General features: G+C 35.3%; 1 protein-coding gene across 2 annotated transcripts in view; it reads left to right on the forward strand.

Annotated features, from left to right (window-relative positions):
* HNF4G (hepatocyte nuclear factor 4 gamma) overlaps positions 1-23,167 on the forward strand; it is a 127,981-nt gene that overhangs the window by 90,328 nt on the left and 14,486 nt on the right. Inside the window, exons 1-5 of one of the 2 annotated variants that reach the window (XM_019453312.2) lie at positions 7,872-8,056; positions 10,943-11,114; positions 17,111-17,205; positions 20,041-20,147; positions 21,704-21,859. In XM_019453312.2, coding sequence (XP_019308857.1) covers positions 7,921-8,056; positions 10,943-11,114; positions 17,111-17,205; positions 20,041-20,147; positions 21,704-21,859 — 666 coding nt within the window. In that variant the 5' untranslated portion in view covers positions 7,872-7,920. Of the gene's footprint in view, positions 1-7,871; positions 8,057-10,942; positions 11,115-17,110; positions 17,206-20,040; positions 20,148-21,703; positions 21,860-23,167 lie in introns of those variants that run through there. The other variant, XM_019453313.2, reaches the window with a different exon arrangement.

Genomic DNA, 23,167 nt, shown 5'->3' on the forward strand with positions numbered 1-23,167 from the left:
ATTCAGTAAGTATTTGGAGAGTGTTCACCATGTGGCAGACAATATTCTAGGCCCTGGAGATACAGTAATGAATAAAGAACATAAGGTCTATGCCTTCAGGAACTTTCAGACTTTGTGGCACATGGGAATCACCTACAAATTGCTTAAAAGACTGACACCTGATTCCACTCCCAGACATTCTAATTAAGTTAGAATATGATGCAACTAGGGCCTTGAGGTCTTTAAAAGTTTTCCAGATGATTCTAATTTTCAGCAGATTTTGTGAATCACTAGCCTAATGTATAGGTTAAATATTAAACAATTACAAATTACTTACTTGAGAGTGATAGTAACTTGTGTTAACTTTGAAACTTAACACATTGCCAAAAGCCATGACCTTACTTACGATGTGTAGTTCAAGTTAAGTTAATATTTGTTTGCTATTAATATCACTTTAATTTTGTTCTGTATTTTTATTCTAAAAGAAACACTTCATTATGGTATTTTCAAAAAAACAATTGCTTTTTTCAAAAACAATCTATATAAAAGGAAGTGAAATATTTAACATTTCAAATGAGTCAATCATATACCTACCTTTACTAAATGGAGATGCAAATGTTGTTTAGTTTTATCTACATAAAATATCACATTGATATGTTGTTTTTCCATGTAGATAAAAAAAGCTTTAAGGAGGAAGTTTGAGTTCTTGACTCTATGACTGTGGGGATAGTCTGTTACTACATCTTTTACATGAAGAAACAGTAACTCTTATGTGTGTATGTGTGTATGGGTGGGTGGATGGATAGATTTGGCTCCCAGATGCTAAAGTTTACGATCACAATACATTTGTTCAAAATGTTCAAGTCTAACTGTGCAGTCAGCATACTAAAACTGCTGCTATTTTTATTTAACATTATACCTCTTCAGAACATATTTGAAATAGGTACTGGCCCAAACTGATAACTTCCTTCCCTTCATTTTGCATAATACAGCAACTTTGGTATCAGAATGCTACCACAATCTTAAATATTCTGACCAACTTTGCTGAGTTTGCAGTGGCAACAATGATAATACCCATTGTAAAAAGGAAATGCAGAAGTAGTGACTATCGAATCCTAACGTTCCTTATACCCTGGCTTTTTTTATTTTCCTTGCCAGTATAATCTATATTCCAGTTAATAATTTAGTACTAATCAGCTCCTTATCTTTTGAAAAGGAGAGTCTGTTTTGAATCACAAGGCAACTGACCTTGAAGCTAGGTTTAATATATGCAGATTTCTCCTATCACCTCTACGCTGTTACTCAGAGTGTTTTCTTGGTTACATTTAGGTCTCAGATGTGCAGTGCCCCTTTGTCTATCCTAACAGTAACTGATTTCATTCTAATACAGCTTCCACTCTTCTTTAGTTGGGGTTTTACATTTATTTGTGTAACTACTTTTAAATCATAAGCTGATGTTTTAGTGAGAAAATATGAACAGTTGAGAGAATAGTTTAGAGGAAAATATATGAATAGCTGAGGTAATTGTTAATATTATAAAGAGTAGTAACGTATTTTTAACCTAAGTCAGCTATTTCATAAGGTGTTGTGTATCTTTGTGCAATGTGTTTAGATTTTACTATCAAATGGCATCTTTTAGTAGTGATGTGAGCTATTTTCATTGATCAGATACAAGATGGATCTAAAATAAGGATTTACAATTGTTTCCTTGGGCTACAGTCATGAATTAAAAAGCAGCAGAAATTTGGGGCGCCTGGGTGGCCCAGTTGGTTAAGCGTCCGACTTCAGCTCAGGTCATGATCTTCCGGGTTCAGGTCATGATCACATGGTTCATGAGTTCAGGCCCTGCATTGGGTTCTGTGCTGACAGCTCAGAGCCTGGAGCCTGCTTTGGATTCTGTCTCCCTCTGTCTCTCTCCGCCCTTCCCCTGCTCATGTTCTGTCTCTCTCTCACTCTCAAAAATAAATAAAACATTTTTAAAAAAGCAACAGAAATTGAGCCATGGATAATTAAAGAGAGATTTATAAAAATATGTAAACAAAATCTATAGAAGTTCGGTTTAAATTTTAAATTTTTTTGGCAATTTTAAGATAGAAGTGTGCTTCAAAAATAATAATAATAGGCATTTTTTAATGTTGGGAGTGGCTTTGATTAAATGAGTTATTTGGCTCTGCTGCTCATTGCATGGTCGTCAGCTAGATCTAAGAAGAAAGAAAAAAAAACAAGGCCAAAAAAGACAAAAAGCTTTTGCTTATATAAAAATGGTATCTAATCCGGACTTTAAGAGAGGACTTATGAAGCTCTTTGAAAATAGAATCCCATCATTACAGTCAATTCCAAACTGCTTTCTTTGCATGTCGGTGATAACAGCTTGCTTTGAAGATTCAAATGTCTATTTTGTTTGTTTTAATTTTTTAACGCTTGTTTTTTGTCACTAAAGTAGAGAGAAGACACAAAATTTCTATTTCAGAAGAGCAATCACAGGTCAAGACAGTGGCGGCAAGGAAAATAATGATTTTTTTAATGAAGTGATTTTTGAGATGTGAAAAGTAGCTTAATAAATCATTTTCCTGGGCAGATCCTCCATTTAATAATGGTGTCCTTCCATTGAAAACCACACTGAGCTGATGTGGATGGTTATTCACGTTTGTGATCGCATTTGTGTAATCTTCCTACTTGAAAAGGTGGAATATGGAAACAAGAGGGACTACTAATGTGCTTTGGGGATTAATATAGTATTTTTGGTAATGAAAAGTAACCTCAAAGAAATATGATCACAGAACAAATTTTATTAACTCTGACTTTAAGATAAACTGTTTTAATATTGATATTAACATCCCAAATTATTCTCATGAAGATTGTTTTATGGAATGTAAACTAGAACACAGGCGAATAAAAATCAAAATCATTTTCATGAAAATTCTTTTATGAAAATAACCTTGATTTTTGTTAGCTGTGTTCTAGTTTAAATCATGCTATGAAGGGATGACTAAATCAAATATGAAGTATAGAACAATTTAACAGGCTTAATAGTCTTCCAGATAAGATAGAAATGTTTCTACTAGTATCTTGAGTCAATAGTGAATTGAGTTGATGTCTTCTTCTTTTTTTTTTAATATGAAATTTATTGTCAAACTGGTTTCCATATAACACCCAGTGCTCATCCCAACAGGTGCCCTCCTCAATGCCTATCACCCACCCACCCCTCCCTCCCACCCCCCATCAACCCTCAGTTTATTCTCAGTTTTTAAGAGTCTTTTATGGTTTGGCTCCCTCCCTCTCTGTTTTTTTTTTCCTTCCCCTGCCCCATGGTCTTCTGTTAAGTTTCTCAGGATCCACATAAGAGTGAAAACATATGGTATGTGTCTTTCTCTGTGTGACTTATTTCACTTAGCATAACACTCCTTTAAACACCCTGTAGTTTTCATCTCGTTATGTTGCTCTAAAGAAATTTAAATACCATATTTCATATGTCAGTTTAGAAAACCATTGCTAAGAGAGAAACCTTTCTCAAGAACATTAGTTGTGCTTTTTAAAATCGACCTTTTAGCTACAAGTAATATTCTCTTTTCTGTCTGGGGTATTTACCTTGACTAGGACTAAGAAGATCCATCTTTGCCTACAAACCATGATATCGCACTAAAGAACAGTAACATTTTGCTCAGCTTACAGAACGTTACTACAAAGTGACCTCTGTTAAGAGAGATTTTCAGTAGGTCATAGTTTACCATATATATTTATATTTTTAGGCCTAGATTAAGTTAATATATTTCTACTTTAGAAAATGTATGCTACTTACTCTAAATTACTGCCTTAGGAATTAGCATGAATATTTGATGTTTTCCCCAATTAAACCTTTAAAAGTAAGCTTGAAAGTACTCATAAATTTATGCTGAATATAGGGTTACTAAACCCATTTATGTAGGATAATTGTTTCTATGTCACCTAGACATAAAATTAATATAGTTTTTTAATAACGATTTAAGCTTTTAATCTAATGTTGCCTTAATGAATGTTACCCATAAGAAGGGCTTGGGGAAACAAGAATGAAAGACTCCCTGTGTGATGTCCATTTGTCCTTTTCCTGAAAATAAATGAATTTTAATGTGAAAATATACAAATACCATAACTGTTTTATGTATCTAAAGTTTATACAATTAAATTATGTTTTATTTTGTTCAATTATGCCATGGATGTGTTTCCAAATATCACATTTACTGAATTATGAAAATTCCACAATCACTATTGAGTGGAAAACACAAAAAATACTAAAGAATGTGATACTTCCTTAGATTGTGATGCATAATTAAAACTCTAAAAGTAACCATGACTAAATGTTTCTCTGTGACACTTTCTTCTTTTTCTTTTTTTTTCTTTTCTTTCTCACCCATCTGATTGTCCTTCCCTATTCTTCTTAAAGCAAATAAAAATATTCTGAATTTAGCCTAATTAATTTTAGAAGTAGAGAAAAGGGATTGGTCATAAGGAGGAATAGAAATTACTTAACAAGTTATCTCATGTTAAAATCAATACGAGAAAAACTTTAATCTCCATTTAGCCAACTCCCTGAGTTAACTCAGGTTTTCAACTTCCTTTGTGGAACACACTAATTAGTTTCTAGGATGGGCTAACTTCCTTAAGTAGTAGACACTTTTTTTGTTTGTTTTAATAGCATTGTTTTATCTTACATTTTTCTAATTGCTAATAAGGTTGATCTTTTTCCCATGATGTAGTTTAGATTTTTTTCGTAAATCTGTTTTATTTTATTTTACTAAGAACACTTAACATGAGATCTACTCTTTTAACAAATTGTTAAGTGTACAATGTTATTGACAGTCGCAATGTTGTACAGCAGATTATCTATAGTTTATTCATCTTGCTTAGCTGGAATTTTATACTCTTTTATTATCAACTCCCCATTTCTCCCTTCCCTGGTCCCTGGCAACCACCATTCATTTTTTTTAATCTATGAGTTTGACTCTAGATTTCTTATATTAGTGTAATCATGTAGTCCCTGCCTTTCTGTGACTGGTTTATTTTACCTAGCATAATGTTCTTAAGGTGTATCCTTGGTGTAGTATGCATCAATAGTTTATTCCTTTTTGAGGCTGAATGGTATTTTATTGTATAGCATACTTTCTTTATCCATCCATCCAGTGATGGACATTTCTATTGTCTCCACCTTGGCTGTTGTGAAGAGTGTTGCAATGTTCCCTGACCATCTCACCAACTATATATAGTTATCAAAGGTCAACTGTATTTGTTACATCATTTATGCTTATTATTTCATCATGCTTTAGTTAAACATTGCATAATCTGATGAAACGTGAGTATTAAAAAGAGATTTTTTTCCCCAATAAAAACCTAGGGAAATACTTTGGAAGTGGATAAAAGCAAGTTGATTAAAACATATAAAATATTTTGAAAAAGTATAAAATTCTAAAAGGCTTCTGCACTTAGTGTTTACATATAGCTTTGACTTTTTTCCTCCATTAAGACAAAAACTAGACATTAAAGACAGTGTATGAGATTTATACAAGCAAAAAATTAATAAAGAATCACAAGCAGTGGGTTCTTATTCAGACGAAAACTCTTGGTTTTCCAACAAAACACTAGCAATTTAGGGGAGCTTGGGTGGCTCAGTCAGTTAAGTGTACAAGTGTTGATTTTGGCTCAGGTCATGATCTTATGACCTCACATTATCTCCACTGACAGCTCAGAGCCTGCTTAGGATTCTTTCTCTCTGCCCCTCCCCTGTTTGCACGCTCTTTCTCTCTCTCTCAAAATAAATAAACATTTTAAAAATGTGTTGAAAAGAGCGATTTGCATATTCAAGTCAAATATGCTATTAAGTATGGATACACCATTTTCACAATTCTGTTTTAATTATTTTATTTGCTCATCCAGTTACCAATCCTCGCATTGAAGAAAAGAAGACTTCTACTGTACTTTGTGATTTCTTTGAGAATAACAAAACAAAAAAAGCAAACAAAAAAAAAAAAACCTAAAGAGAGTCTGTCCTTTGCTAGACTGAGGCTGACTGGACTCTGTGGGTGTTTCCACATCTGAATATCATTAGGAAGACAAACTGCCCATTTGAGGAGATATGCTTGCTATTTGCTGCTATATTTTCTGGAAATTCGCAAGTTTTTACTCTATAAAATGAAGAAAATGATTTACAATAACATGGATGAGAAACAGGTTTCATCTTGAAAGCTAGCTCTGATTAATTGCTAGTGACTACTTGAGGATCTGTGCTGAGATGAATGGGTAGCTCCTTTCCCCTTTGAGGAAATAGCACTGATCCAATAGCGACGGCACCCCTAGGCACAAGATGGAGTAGAACAATAAATTATGATAGTATTGTTTTCCTGAGCTGTAGTCACATTTCTTTTAGTGATTTGAATCTTATATATGAATAACTCTCTACCTTCTTCTTTTCTTCTTTTCCTTCTGTCGGTACACTTTCACGGGTGACATTCCTCATCATTGTTTAGTTACTACATAGATGGGAAAGATGGTGGGCTATGCACAGTTCACTGCTTTGGTTGACACAGGAAACATGTCTGTGTCACTTCACCACAATGGGAACTGCCTCATGAGAATGAAAACCACGGGATTCGCTTGCTGTCCACTTCTCCAAAAACTGAATAACTACCAATAGCTCTTACTAAAGAGAATCAGTCACTTAAATGTATCCCTCAGATATCATCCTCACAATTAAGAGTGCTACAGAATATGAAGGCAAGTAGACAATTCCAGTGATTGCTGTTTGATTTAATGAATTTGGTTGCTAACGTGACTCTTGTTTTCATCAACAAATGCTTCACATAGTTTCGAGTTTAAGAGGCCAGCCTTCCCAGAGGAAAAGATAATAATTTTTAAGATGCACTATTCACAAGGTTTATTGTATTAAGAAATTGAATAAGAAATATTACTTTGCAGGAATCTTTAACAAATGTAGGAAATGAGATTCTGTGTTTATAATGTAAATGTGGCTGGAATTCTTTCTTGGAAGATAAAATCAATAGACGTATTCTCAGAAGTAAAATATAATCATTGGCTAGTATCTTCTAAATGTTCCCTGAATTCTAAATGCTCCTTGTCACATGTGCTTGCAAAAGTTATAGTGTGCCATGTGGATGCTAGATATTAGAAGGTGGATGATGGGAATGTGTAGACACACACGTTAAGGATAGGTTTATTTCCGTGTAAGGCTTAGAATGTAATAGCTGTCAGAAGTCAGAAGAAATGATACCTTAATCATGTAGCTCTTAGTCACAGAATGCCCACAATATACTAACAACTTTACTAGTTCTGTCCTTGGGCAGTTTACAAACATTCAAAGGACACAGATTCATAAGTAGAGAGTTAAGGAGGATATGTTAAACCATATTAGGGTAATGCCCAGGCTGCTACTGAGCATATCATAAATCCCTGTCACTTCAAATTACAACATAAACACAGCTCTATTGTACAGTAAGAAAAATTGAAATTAAGAGCTTACGTTAAGTGTTAACTTACAGTCTTGACACAGTAAAGTCCCATCTTTTAGAATCCGTGGTAGGTGATTTCAGCCCCTTACCTGGGATAAATCCTGTTATAAATTGTTGAAGACTGAGAGATTCTCTTTTCTATTTTTAACTACTTAATGACATCATTTATTGTCTACTGGGAATCAATTTAGGAAATCATGTTAGTCCACTAAGCACTTCAGATAAGGTGATTCCACGAAGCATTCCAAGATTATCACAAGGAATTGCTTTCGTATGCCATAAAAGAGAAAGAAATGAGCAGAATATGGCCTGCTGAGGAGTTTACAGTTTTACAGCTCCTCCCACGGCAGCGCATAAGTCACTCAGTTACAGTTAACTTTGGATTATCACTCACAGATTGAAAGCCCAACAGCCATCACACACGCTGGCCTGTGGCGCCACTTGTATGTGTGTTCCTCAGTCAATGATGAGGGTATCGGAACCAATACTGGACATGGACATGGCAAATTACAGTGAAGTTTTGGACCCAACGTATACAACCTTGGAGTTTGAAACTATGCAGATTCTATATAATTCAAACGGTGAGTTCTCATCTGCTTGTAGGTATAGAGAAAAGTAGGTATAACGGGAGGGTTAAAAGTGAGCTACCGCTCAGGAGGTAGCTCTGAGTTTTCTTGCTGAAGAATTCGGAGCTTGTTTTTTAAGACCACAAATCTGAGCTTTTGCATTTCGTCACAAAATTTAAATTAAGAATGCTACGGCTATTTTATGTGGAGGCTTTTAAAGAGTCAAGCTATGTGTAATAAAGTGACCTCAGAATTCTGTCATGGGCCTGTCAGAGTAAAAAGAACAGTTTCAGCATTACTTTATTTACAGTAAATCACAGCAGTAGGTAATATTGGCAGATTGGCTGTGAAGTACATTTTCTATGCAGTATTTAAAATGACATACGGAAGGCGGGAGGCTTTACTGGCTGCCTACCCCTGTCATTTCAGTTCTCAGTGACTACTGATGAGAAACTGCATTTAAAATGACTATCAAGTTTTAACACCGAACACAATATGAAAGGAAATAAAGGCTTATATTATAACCTTACTACTTGACAGGCTAATGTTTAGCCTCACGGAGCCCTTGGTATTTATCTACTGTAACATTTTAACTTTAAAGAAGGCATGAATTGTCTAGAGTTCGCGGATTTGAATAATAAATACAACAGTTTACTGTTGACTTTGTATTTAGACTTTAATTCAAGTAAAAATCTTGTCCAAGATTAGCTGTAATTGTTAGAACTACTAAAATCCGGTAATTATGTATACTTTGAAAGGGGTGTGTGTGTGTGTGTGTACTTCAGGATTGAGAATGTATCTTGTACTCAGGATATGGTAATGTTCTGCTATGCTCCTCAAGTTTACAACTGCTATTCTTGCTATATTTAAATAAACAATAGCTTATTAGTGGGAAGATTTTTTTTTTAAACCACCAGAAAAGGAATTCTGAAATTTTAGCACAAAGAGAATTAAAAAGAACATGTAATCTTAGGTTCAAATCTTAGGAAGTCACTATTTTTCTTCCTTATGTTTAGATTTGATTAGAGACATTTAATAATGTGTTTGTCAGATTAATCATGATTTTTTTTTAAAGACTGTAGATTACTAAATAGTAAGGGCAGGTTTACCCTAAATACTTAACACTACTGACTTTTCCAAGTGTTGTCTATGCTGTGTGTTTTAGAATAATGTTGTTAACAATATATTAAGTATAGCATTAAACTGGAAACAAGAGTTGAATTTTTTCCTACTTCCAAAAGCTTCCTAGAATATAATCAATCCTGATACTTCTAGCTGCCATATTCCTAATGTCTCTTTTATTTATGTTACCAAAAGAAAAGTTCCTAGATTTAAACGCTGTAATGTCACATGATTAACCCTTAAACCTATTCCCATTGAGGTTTTTCTTAACTTGGTGAAATTATATATGGTAATGTCTTCCTACTCAAAAGTATCAGTAAGTAGAATATATGTATTTTCACAGAATATAATCGGAGGTCACAACCTTTAATTTTGCCTTTTGTTATATTCAAAATATGATGAGCTGTTACCATGTTGATATTTTCATACAATTTTATGTTGATTTATTTAAGAAATACTTAAATGAAAACACTCATGTGGAGGTTTTTAAGTCTTTTCCTTCAAAACTATGCATTAAATGTTCACTTTACACCAGGCACAGTTCTGAGAGCTGGAAGACGGGGGTGTGTGCCTACAACAGATCTGCATTCTCTAACATCATGAAGTTTATATTCTGTAGTTAAAGAGGGGCGATAAATGAACAGACCCATACGTAATATAGTTTTAAAAAATGAAGCAGCTATTTAAAAAAAATAGGCATGGTTCTAGATTCTACTTGAGGGGCGGATTAGAGCTAACTCTTTGAGATGGGTGTTCAGAGACTATTTCACAGAAAAGTGTGACATTGGAGCAGCTCACAGACATCCTTGGGGAAGAACGTTTCTTGGTGGCAGAAGGAACAGCAAATGTAAAGACTGAGATGGAAACAGGCTTCAAGGGAGTAAAAAAGGCAACATTGTTGGAGAACAGCGAACAGGATGAAAAGTAGTACCAAGTAATGGGATCAGAGAGGTGGGAGGGGGCTTTACCATGCAGGGCTTTACATGATGTATAAACTTTATTCTGTTTCTGAGGGTTGGGTGCAGAAGGCTAATAGGAGGCGAATTTCTCATTCCAAGAGCACTTTGGGGTAATAAACAGTAGAGGAGGGAGCAAGGGTGGAAATAGAAAAATTAGATAAGAGGCTATTGCAGTAATCCAAGTGAAGGATGATAGTCGATCGCTTACGACTTGCCTTGGTGAAAGGATGAAAAGTCGTGGATTTGATATGTGTTCCAAACATGGACTTACTATTAGATTGGATACGAACAATGAAGGAGAGAATCCAATGAAGACTACCATGTCATTGATCCCAAGTACTGGGTACCATTAACTGACATAAGGAAGACTGAAAAAGAACAAGTTCAGGGGAAAAATAAAGAGTTCTCTTTTTGATACATTAATTTGCAATTCCTATTAAACTTCAAAGTGAAGTTGTTAAATAGGTATTTGGGCATTTCAGACTGATACTCACAGAAGGCATCAAGGCTAGAGATAAAATCTGGGGATTTTTCATCGTACACATATTTGACATCATGTGACTGGATAAGCTTTCCTTGGGAAAGAGTTTATTTGGGGGGACTGAGACCTCTGGTATCCCAAAGCTCAATGTTCAGAAATATGAGAAGGGAAACTGGAATGGAGACTGGCAGAAGTGGTCAGCAGTTAAAAGGAGACCCCTGGTGCACTCCAAGAAGCCAAGGAATGGACTGTTTTGAGCCTGTGAATCATTAGTAGGGTAACTTAAACAAAGAAATACTTAGTATTAACTTGAAGGCTACTCTGCTTTTTCTTCAACAGAGAGCTCTGCTCCAGAGACAACAAGTATGAATACCACAGACAATGGTGTCAACTGTCTATGTGCTATATGTGGGGACAGAGCGACAGGAAAGCATTATGGAGCATCAAGCTGTGACGGGTGCAAGGGCTTCTTCAGACGCAGCATACGCAAGAGTCACGTTTATTCCTGCAGGTACTTGAGATGCTCCTTTTAAGAAAGTTACCTTTAGAGGCGTTTCAAAATGGTGTGCAAGAAGTAAGGGAAGAAGATGAGTCCTTTCATATTTCTGTAACTCTACAAACAAAATCTGTAAGCTACATTAAGAGTAATATGTGGGGGCACCTGAGTGGCTCAGTTGTTAAGCTTCTGACTCTTGATTTCACCATCGTGATCTCATGGTTCATGAATTCCAGCCCTGCGTTGGGATCTCTGCTGTCAGCACAGAGCCAGCCTCAGATCCTCTCTCTCCCTCTCTCTGCCCCTCCCCCATTCATGCACGTGCATGCTCCCATGCTCTCTCTCTCCCACAAAAATAAATGAACATTTAAAAAAAAAAAGAATTCTTGGGGCGCCTGGGTGACTCAGTTGGTTAAGCGTCCGACTTCGGCTCAGGTCATGATCTCGTGGTCCGTGAGTTCGAGCTCCGTGTCAGGCTCTGTGCTGACAGCTCGGAGCCTGGAGCCTGCTTCGGATTCTGCGTCTCCCTCTCTCTCTGCCCCTCCCCTGCTCCTACTCTGTCTCTCTCTCTTTCTGTCTCAAAAATAAACAAAACATTTTAAAAAAATTTTTTTAAGAATTCATTAAGAAAAGAGGATATGTGGGTGCCTATGCAGGATGCGTTCCTACAGCGTGGATCTTTTTTATGAAACATGTTAGACACAAATGTATTAAAAAACCCCACATACTTACCACCCAACCTAGATCAATATAGTTGAAGCATCTAGTGAACCCACCTCCCCTATCACTTTCTCTTTCTCTCCTCTCTCCCAGAGGTGACTACTGTCTGAAATTTGCTGTTTGGCTTTTCTTTGTGTTTCTTTATTGTTTTACCACATGTTCACATACCAATAGACATATTTAAATCTATATTTAAATGGATTCCCAATCTGTGTATTTTTCTGCGTAATAATTTTATTTTCAACATCTACAGCCTGAGTCTTTTAAAACAAAATTATAAAAGTGCAGATGATTTTGGTAGTTTGTTGATGTCAGTGAATGAAATGAAATTTTCAGTCCCAAAATTTTAAATATATTTGTCATGCCACAATTTTGCCATTGAATTTAATGTTTTGTCTAAAACATATTTAACTGTACTGTATATGTCACGTATTTCTAGTAGGCCTTCAAAAAAATAATATCTAGTTAACATCATAGTACAAGTTAGGGTTAGATGTTCCACCTTGAGTGTTCAGAATGACAGTTCTTTTTTTTTTTTTTTAATGTTTATTATTTATTCTTGAGAGAGAAAGAGAGAGCACAAACTGGGGAGGGGTGGCGAGAGAGAAAGGGAGACACAGACTCTGAAGCAAGCTCCAGGCTCTGAGCTGTCAGCACAGAGCCTAATGTGGGGCTCAAACTCACAAACTGTGAGATCATGACCTGGGCTGACGTCTGCCGTGGTTAACCCACTAAGCCATGCAGGCACCCCGAGAATGACAGTTCTTGAGTGCAGATTAGGTCTCTTAAATGTGAACTATTAAAGAATGGCTGATGGTAAGAGAAAAATATCAATGCTTGCTCTGTTGATGAAAAGCTTGTATAGAAAAGCTATGTTACTTTAGGAAAAATTAGACCTTTAGGAAAAAATTAACTCTCTCACAATATGGTGCAACCTGATTTCTAGGGATCTGGAAAAAGTTAATAACTCTCTGAATAGCTAACTAGTATTCTCCAGTAATTTTTCCAGGAGGGCTTAAAGTTGGTTTAAAAAATGTGAATACCCTACTTTAAAATCGTCTTGATAAACAAAAATATATACATAGTTAGATGACTCTTGCTTTTATATATTTCAAAACTCTAGAGGTAAAACGTAGACCAAGTAAATTTCCTTCATTAAAATGTTTTTCTCTGATTACATTAAATATTGAGTGCTTTTACAAAATTAACAGCTAAAATAAACACAAAATTACATGTATTGTAATCAAAATTACAATATATTTTGAGTCATGTGTTCTGTTAAAGATGTAATACATACATATGAAAAATGGTGTGATCCAACAGACTTGTAGGAATCAAAGAACATCAGCACCACGGGCTTCCAAGATTCCCTTCCTTATTGGATGGGAAAGTGAGAAAGGAGTGTTCCTGTAGCAACTTTTGGAATTTAAAGAAATATTCCCACCACATATAGAGTTTAAGTCCTCACACCTTCCCAACATGAGTATTGCTGCCAACTTAGCCTTCTTTACATATTTTGGCATTAAGCAAATGCTATGATTTTCCATTTGGAAAATAGTTATTATTATAATGATGGAAGTGTAGGACCATGAAGGTTTCTTAAGCTCAGATTTTGCTGGTCTCAAATTTATCCATTTCCTCAGATGTGCAAATTTCATTTCCACTCTTAACTCTTCCTTATATTAAAGTTGGGCTTTCCCTCCCAAAGCACTTTGTTTTTGTTTTGTTTTGTATATATATATATGGGTGTGTGTGTGTGTGTGTGTGTGTAAATGTTTATTTATTTTGAGAGAGAGAGAGAGAGAGAGAGTGTGTGTGAACGAGGGAGGGGCAGAGAGAGAAAAACAGAATCTGAAGCAGGCTCCAGGCTCTGAGCTGTCAGCACAGAGCCCAACACGGGGCTCATGCTTACAAACTGCAAGATCATGACCTGAGCCGAAGTCAGAGGCTTAACTGACTGAGCCACCCAGGCACCCCTGTTTTGTTTTGTTTTTTAATTAGGCTCCACGTCCAGCATGGAGCCCAATATGGGCTTGAACTCACAACCCTGAGGTCAAGACTTGAGATAGATCAAGAATCAGATGCTTAACCGACTGAACCATTCAGGCACTCCCCTCCCAAAGCACTTTAAATTACTGTTTCAATACTTCTCACATTATGGTTGTTTTTTTTTTGTTTTTTTTTTTTTGTTTGTTTGTTTTATTATGGCTGTTTGCAAATTTGTATGTATACTCTGTTAGACTCTAGTTTCCCTGAATAGAGGAGACAGGTAATATTCCTTTTTTTAAACTCCCTACACCAGGATCTTGTACAGGTGTTTAATAAAAATGTTTATTCAAATTTTTCACTAATGTTAATTGGGTGTGTTTTCCTCTTGTATTTATTGCTAATCCAGTTCCCTCTCCTGAAGCCTCCTCAGCCTTGCATTCCCAAGTGAACAATTCTTTTCTTCTCACTCTGAAAATATCTCTCTTCTGACTCAATTCATTTATAGTAGGCTTTATATTCATTCGGTGTAAAGTAGCTACCCATCATTTTCAGAAGCAATATCTTCTTTTATTGATCACAAAATAGTTCTTTATTCCCATCATTAATAATCAGCCACAAATAATCAGTAATATACCAATACATGTGGGCAATTTTATGATAGAATTTTGTTATTATTTTATCATTTTGTTATTATTGTTAGAAAACGTTATTATTTTACTATATGATTGATATTTGCCCCAAAGCCTTAAAAATACCTTCTCACAACAATTTTTTACTGCAGCTCCTTCTTATTGGACAACTGTAAATTAATTTGGGAATGTTAAATAATATCCCCAAGTCCTACCAAGAGCGAATGGTGGGTGCACATGGGTGGTTCAGTCGGTTGAGCGTCTGACTCTTGGTTCAGCTCAGGTCATGATCTCATTGTTTGTGAGTTCGAGCCCCGAGTCGGTCTCTACGCTGACAGCACAGAGCCTGCTTGGGATTCTCTCTCCCTCTTTCTCTGTCCCTCTTCCACTCACTATCTCTGTCTCTCTCTCAAAATAAATAAATAAACTTAAAGAAAAAAAAGAGAGTGAATGATGGACCTGAGAATCAAGCTCACATCTGATTCCAGAGACTGTATTTTTCTCTTTTTTTAAGTGTACAACACAGTTTTGAGTATGTTCCCAGAGTTGTGTAACCATCACTTCAACCAATTTAGGACACTTTTTGTCACCATGCAAAGAGACAATATACCCTTCAGCAGTCACCCCCCCCCCCCCCATTTCCCTAACTCCCTCCCCTCCAATGATAGGCAACTACTAATCCACTTTCTATTTGTATAGATTTGCCTTTTCTGGACATTTGATATAAATTAAATTACAGACACACCTCACTGTATTGTGCTACACAGATATTGTGTTTTTTACAATCAAAGGTTTGTGGCAACCCTGTGTTGAGTAAGTCTGTTGGCACCATTTTCCCAACTTTGTGTCTGTGTGTCGCATTTGGGTAATTCTTCACAATATTTCAAACTTTTTCATGATTATTACATTTGTTATGGTGATCAGTGATTACAACTCATTGAAAGTTCAGATAATGCTTAGCAGTGTTTATCAATAAAGTATTTTTTTTTAGGTTTATTTATTTGAAAGGAAGAGAGAGTGCGAGTGGGAGAGGGGCAGAGAGAGAGGGAAAGAGAGAGTCCCAAGCAGGCTCCACACTGTCAGTGCAGAGCCCGATGCGGGGCTCAATCTCAGGGATCATGAGATCACAACCTTGGCTGAAATCAAGAGTCAGTCGCCTAACCGACTGAGCCACCAAGGCACCTCAGCAATAAAGTATTTTTAATTAAGGTACTACATCGCTATTTTAGACAATGCTGTGGCACACTTTACAGACTACAGTATAGTGTAAACATAACTCTTATATGAACTGGGAAAGCAAGAAATTTCATTTGACTCACTTTATTATGATACTTGCTTTATTGTGGTGGTATGAAACAGCAGTCTGTCTCAGGTATGCCTGGGTATAATATGTAGCCTTTGTGTCTGACTTCTTTCTCTTAGCATAGTGTTTTCAAAGTTCATCTGTGTCGTAACATATATCAGTCCTCCATTCCTGTTTATTGCCAAACAATAATAGGTATCGTGTCTGTGTACCACATTTTATTGATCTGTTCATCGGCTGATGGGCATTTGGTCTGTCCCTGCACTTTGGCTATTATGAATAATGGTGGTGTGGACATTTATGTACAAATTTTTGTGTGAACATATGCTTTCATTCTTTTGTGTATATACCCAGGAGTGTAATTGCTGGGTCATAGAGTAACTCTAACGTTTAACTTTTCTCAAAAAACTACCCAACTTTCTTCCCAAGCAGCTCCATCATTTTATATTACAAAAAGCAATGTATTAAAAAAAAAAAGCAGGGGCGCCTGGGTGGCGCAGTCGGTTAAGCGTCCGACTTCAGCCAGGTCACGATCTCGCGGTCTGTGAGTTCGAGCGTCAGGCTCTGGGCTGATGGCTCGGAGCCTGGAGCTTGTTTCTGATTCTGTGTCTCCCTCTCTCTCTGCCCCTCCCCCGTTCATGCTCTGTCTCTCTCTCTGTCCGAAAAATAAATAAAAAACGTTGAAAAAAAAATTAAAAAAAAAAAAAAAGCAAAGTATGAGGGCTCCAGTTTTCCCCACATCTTCATCAACATTTGTTATTGTCTGTTTTTTCGTTTTTTTCCCCCTGATTATAGCCATTTTAGTGAGTGTGAGGTAGTACCCAATTATACAGAGACTACGCTCAATGCTGTGCCTCTGGTTATGTAACTGAGCAGTTAGAGCAATTTCAATTGCATGTGAGGCACATTTAAAATTAATAAGAAAATATTTAAAGAGAGCAAAGCATGAAAGGAGCAGAGGAATGAAGTCCTGATATATTCTCCATTACACTGAAACCATTTAGTAATAAGCAATTAGAATTCACATGTCAAAGATTTTTAAACCAGATTTGGCTTTCATGACTCATGATTGAAGTGATAATGTATACCGGGGAGAAGTGAGATATCATTCGGTTTTATTTTACTGTAAAGACTGCATGAGAGGTGAAGCCTTTATTTCCACATTTTATTGATCTGTTCATCAGCTGATGGGCATTTCCATGCACATGCTGATCACTGACTGGAAATGTCGCAGGTAATTGTTCTTATACATTCCTTTTGGGCCACACTTGACCATACTTATTCAAGTTTTATTTATCTGTTCATTTGTGTGTTTTTTGAATAAATAAATAGTTGTCTGCAAGCTAATCTTTCTTTGTTTGATGTTATAGGTTCAGTCGGCAATGTGTTGTTGACAAGGACAAAAGGAATCAATGTAGATATTGTCGATTAAGAAAGTGTTTTAGAGCAGGAATGAAAAAAGAAGGTAATGATATATAGTATAATAATGACAATTATTTAAGCAAAAGTGTTAAAAAATATACATCTTAATTTAATCACAATAACCTTTTCACCTGTGTTCTGAATTGCCTAAATGAAGAATCTATAATTCCTTGAGTGTAAGAATTTACCCAAGAACACTGACACCTAGTCTCTGATGACTATCTGATTCTAGAAACTATTATCTCTATTACTGTCTTATCCCTGGAAACAAAATTATCATCTAAATAATATTCCAATACCACGTTCCAAAGATAAATGTCAAAATTGATTAATAGGTTGAAGTTACAAATGTATTTTTAAACACATATTTATTGTCAATAGCAACTGAATATATTCATTTCATCAACATTGACTAAACATGAGCTTTTTGCTCATTCATTTGTTTATTTAAGAAATATTTATTGAGCACTTCTTTCTAAAAATTGTTCATGGCGTTAAGGCTGCAGCAGTGAACATAACAGAAAAAAAGAGTCCTTCCTCTCAGGGAGCTTACATTCTATCGAGGAACAGAGACAATGGAGTAGATACTCTATTTTAGTGTGCATTAATTGCATTTCAAACATAGTAAATAATCTGATTATACTATCCTACATTCTAAATATGGTTATTTATTTTTTATGTTTATTTATTTCGAGAAGAGAGAGACAGCGAGAGCAAGCACAAATGGGGGAGTGGCAGAGGGAGAGGGAAAGAGAGAGAATCCCCAAGCAGCCTCCCTTAGCACAGAGCCCAACATGGGCCTTGAACTCACCAACTGTGAGATAGACTTGAGCAGAGATCAAGAGTCCAATGCTTAACCGACTGAGCCACCCAGGCACGCCTCCTAAATATGGTTAATTCAGAAACAAATCTGGGGGATTTGTTGGGATGAGCCTCTGCAAGATTTTATGCTTATTCAGTTTTGTCACAGGCTTATGCCTATCATAGACAAAGAAATATTTTTCAGAACTATTTTACAAACCATAAAAATTAAATCAGGTTAATACACTGCAGAAGTATACCTATCTTGAACATAACTCATTTTTTCTTTGTCACAATATTTTAAAGAGACAAAAAATTCCATTAGTTTCATTCAGACTGTTAATCTCAAAATAAAAGGCAAAATAAAGTTTACAGAACTAAGGGAGAAGCACTTTGTCATTACAAAATGACTTATTTCTAATGGCATATTCAGTAGTTTATGGGATTAATTACATACTCTGTCAGTCAACTTCACCTATTTCTACATGAACCCCAGCATTACTCCTACAAAAGTATAAACAAGTCTCCATCCTGTATTTCCTTTAAGAGTGTACAGGTTTTGAAATAAAATTACTTTCAAAAATAGTTAAATCATGTCTTCTATTGCTCATAGAATAATGCATTGTTGTTGTTTTTTTCCTAAATAGACTAGGAAGTAACTTTTGGGTTTCAAAGTAGATATATTTCTCTTATTTACAGTAATAGCATAATATCAAAGTTAGTTAGATGGAAACATATATAAACATGGTTTTATGTCAAAAATGATAGCAGTAAGAAGATTACAAATGTTCAGAATTTCTTTTGGCATGTTTCCAAGGGTTGATCATGTAAATGAGATTCATAAAATCATAGCTTACATTTTAATTTTTTATCTCCACATATGCATTTCCACATGAGTCAGTCTGGGCTACAAATCAATGACAATTTCTGTGGGAGGAGAAAAAAAGGAGTAAGCTACCAGTAAATATGATTTTAAAATAAAATATTAATGATTCACTCCAACTTAAACACTACTCACTCTTAAAGGCAAAAGTCCAGTATATTCTCTTCCAAATTAATGAGTTGGTGGTTAATAGTATGTTTGGGTAGATAGTAGATTTTGGCATAGGAACTGATGAATCTCTTTAGTATTAAGGAGAATAATTGCATAAAAAATTCTAATAGTGTAATGTCTTATCTCTCCAGCAATACAGAGTAGAATCTTGATCTAAAAAGATTTAAGGACTATAGGCCTTGTTTTTGTTCTTTTTGGTTAACAGAAGATAAATTTATCTCCTAAGTTTTAAACACTAAGTTTGATATTTGACTTGTATTATTCTTTGTATGACAGGTATACAAGGTAATACTCCCTTGTTCACTCTTCCTTATGTTTAAAATGTAGTTTTCAATAAGGAATTTGGCTCTCTCTTAGAAGCTTTTTGTATAATACTTAAGAAGTCTTCATCTTTCCAAAATGCTGATGTTCAAAACCTCATTCTTCTCGGGAGAGACCCCTTGCTGCAACTTTTGCTTTATTAATGTTAGTAAACTGTCCCAAGGACATGGTTTCGCAAGAGATTATAAGATTGCAAGCTTAAATTCACCTTCACTAAATAAATTTAATTTCCATTTTGGCTAGTGTTTAAGGGAAAAAAAACGAATATGGAAGTTTCAAAATCTATGACTCATATCTTCTAACAGTGGATACACTCACTCTCTGACTTGGTCAATCTTATGGCGATACTCTTCATCTACTTATCTTATGGTTTTATTAACTTTGAGAGAATGGAAAGTCATCCTGTTATACAGCGTGGCTGAACTGGCTGACCCAACACTTTGTGACACGCATGCAACCATGAAGTTTCAAAAGGCAGGATTTTATGAGCTCTATTGACAGGCCTGGCTTTCTACTTTTTTTAAAAGCAGTACAGAATGAAACATATTTTCAGTCATACTTCCCCCTCTGTCTTAACCCCTTCCCCGGTCTTTAAGAAATATCCATTTTTATTTTTTATTACTATTTTTTAATCTTTAAACTGTATGTCCTGACGTGGACTGAAGAGAACTGACCAGTGAATACTGTGATTTTCTTCCCTAGCTGTGCAAAATGAACGTGATCGAATAAGCACCAGAAGGAGCACATTTGATGGCAGCAACATCCCCTCCATTAACACACTGGCACAGGCAGAAATTCGGTCTCGCCAGGTATGCAATGCACACCGGTACTCAATCCTGTTTAAAAGAATCAAATGTCTGTTTCTGCATAATTCTAAAATAATCTACGTTCCTTTACATGTGCTCACTACTTAAATCAGTTGCAGTTTTACTTTGAAAGTATTAGGTGGACTGTTGACTTAATTTTGACTTTCCCTGGACAACTTCCTGTTTTTAAACAGAAAAAATACAAAAAACCGAAATGCATTTCAGTGCACTATTGTTAAATAAAAGTTAGCTTATGAGGTTGATTTAAAATTCTGAATGAGGAGCACGGTGTTCTGGGGGCACTGTCTTGTTTCACTGATTAAATCTGTAAAATTGGTTACTATGGCTTTTTGGGAGTTTGGTTGAGACCTATCATCAGAGCTTGCTTCCTTGAAAATGGTTTCTGGACTCAAGAACTCATCTTGGCATCAGCTTTGGAAACAAGTATTTAAGAGAAGAGCCAGAATTCAGAAGCCAATGGAGAAAGAGTTTATTATTTTAAACTTCTAGAATGAGAATATCAGTTCCACAGTTTAAAAAATGTCTGTCATTAGTTATATACATAAAAATAAATCGTTTAAAATTAAGATGAAGAAACCTTTTGAAGACAGTTCATTTTGGCATTGCTGCATTAGAAAAGTTAATGGTATTTTTCTATTGTAAAGGAAATTATGAAATAGCTAACTATTAATCAGGTCCTATAACAAGTCAGTGCAACTACTTTCGTTTTTAATAGCATGAGAGTAGTATGATGAGGCTAACATCACCATTATCATCAGTATTTGAAGATTACTTGATAGTCGTATAGAGCATTTATGAAATGGCTTAAAGGGAAGCTGTGAGGAAATAAACATACACATAGAAAGACATGTATACCACACAGACACATATTCAAAAATTAAGTTTATAAGGACTTTTAGAAAGAGATTTTCTTTAGTAAAAAAGCATTTTGAAGCCACTTATATTTTATATAGTTCAAAATTATATATAGTTTGAAAACTTTTTGATTCCATGTTAAGCTTTTCAATGTTGCTGAGTCAAAAGTTGGTTTCTTAATTTTATGTTGTTGGGCTTTTATTTACTACAGTTCTGGCTTCTCGTCTAAATCTTTTCTCCTCAGTTTGGTAAACTGTATCCACTGGAAACGTTTTCTTCGGATATTTTTGAAAGTTAAAGGTGGGCTTTCTTAGTGGAAATATCATTTTTTAATTAAAAATAAAATCGCAGAGTGTATTTCAGGTGAATACTGCATATCTTCCTGTATAGTCATTTTGAATTAGGAAACTCCCTGAAAGTTGAGTAACTTATTTTATGGGTTTGCCAGTAAAAGAAGGCACTGCTCCCAGAGCCATGGTACTGTGCAGTGAATGTTTTCAATTTAACTTGTACTGGTTGGTATTTTTTTTTCTCAATTTTAAAATGTTTCATATTTTTCAAGATACTGTGGCAATGATAGTGTCCACTTCAAAGGTGTTTACTTATTGGAATCATAGAAAAAAGAGAAATGGTACTCAGGTGTTATTCGAAATGATAAGTTAATGTAATCTTCTTAATGCCAGATCTCAGTCTCAAGCCCTGGAGCAAGCACTGACATAAATGTTAAGAAAATTGCAAGTATCAGTGATGTCTGCGAATCTATGAAGCAGCAGCTCTTAGTCTTGGTGGAATGGGCTAAATATATCCCCGCCTTCTGTGAGTTACCGCTGGATGACCAGGTATAAGTTAAAGATTTTACGAATGCTTTCAGAAATGATTTTTGAACTTTGCCCAGTTTATGTGTTTTTTAAATTATATTTAAAATAGGTTTACCATAGTTGACAAGTTAAATTATCTTGTGAGGGAAAGACTGGCTTTCTTGTCCAGTCACCTTGTTCTATTAAGAGGCACAACTGTTTAACTTCTGTGTTAGGGGTCTTGCAAATTTATTAATTGGGTGAAGTTGAGGAAGACACTGATCTTCCCTCTTGGAGTTGAAAAAGCTTAAGTGAAGAAGAAAAACAGGATAGCAAGTAATGGCCATTGTGAGACAAATGTCTGGGAGGGAAAAGGTATACTCTCGTGTCTTGGTGTATCTTGGAAGGCGCCATATAAAATTCCATGGAAATACCAGGCCACTCCTAGACAGAAACCTCACAGGTTGTGTTGGTGTCTTGGTAGGAACTCTATGCAATTAACATAAAATTTTGCCTTTCATGTTGTCAATTCTATCCTAGCATTTACTGTATAAAAATATGGGTTCGGCAAAAGCATCTCTAGAATCATGCTCTGAAGTCTACAGATTTCAATAGTATTTCGGACACAATAAACTTTTCATAATACATATATTTTGGTGTTTTGTCATATATACATTAAGACATTTTAATGAATAGTTAAGAATTTTAATTTCCTAGTCTGTGAAAATTAGATTATTAGCTTCAGATTCATTTTTAATGCCTCCATTTAAATAGTTTATAATATTTTGTAGATGCATATAATTTGAAAATTTTTAATTCCCCACACTCAGTAAACCATGATATGTATTATGCCCAGTGTATATTTTTACACCCTCTGGCCATGTTCTTTATCACTGATATACAAAAACAAACAATTAAAGGGAAAGGTGCATTTTGATTGTTTAAAAATCAGAGAAGGGCAAAATATTTATACAACCAGAACAAAAAGTGATCATAGGAAGTCAGAAGTTATATTTCTAGGACAGGTGAAATCCTGGTGACCAAAAAATAAAAAAATAAAAAAGTACTATGAATTCTGAAATCATTCTTAAAATGTTCTGTAACTGCCTTCCTGGTATGAGTCATGGTTATTGACATGTCATAAAGATAGCTAAGCTCAGAAGGTTATTTCAGAGTGAATAATGCTAAATTGCTAAAACATACGTGTCTCACCCCAAGCCATATAAGTAGGTTATGTTATTTATCAGTTTTATATTTTTATTATCACTCCTCTTTAAAAGTTGCTGACTTATGTGTGAAGGCAATGATTTAAAAATTGGAAAATTAAAATCTAGTAACCTGTCAAAAATG

This window comes from Panthera pardus, unplaced genomic scaffold (genome assembly GCF_024362965.1).
Source record: "Panthera pardus isolate Hobbes unplaced genomic scaffold, ASM2436296v1 HiC_scaffold_7, whole genome shotgun sequence".
Taxonomy (NCBI): Eukaryota; Metazoa; Chordata; class Mammalia; order Carnivora; family Felidae; genus Panthera; species Panthera pardus.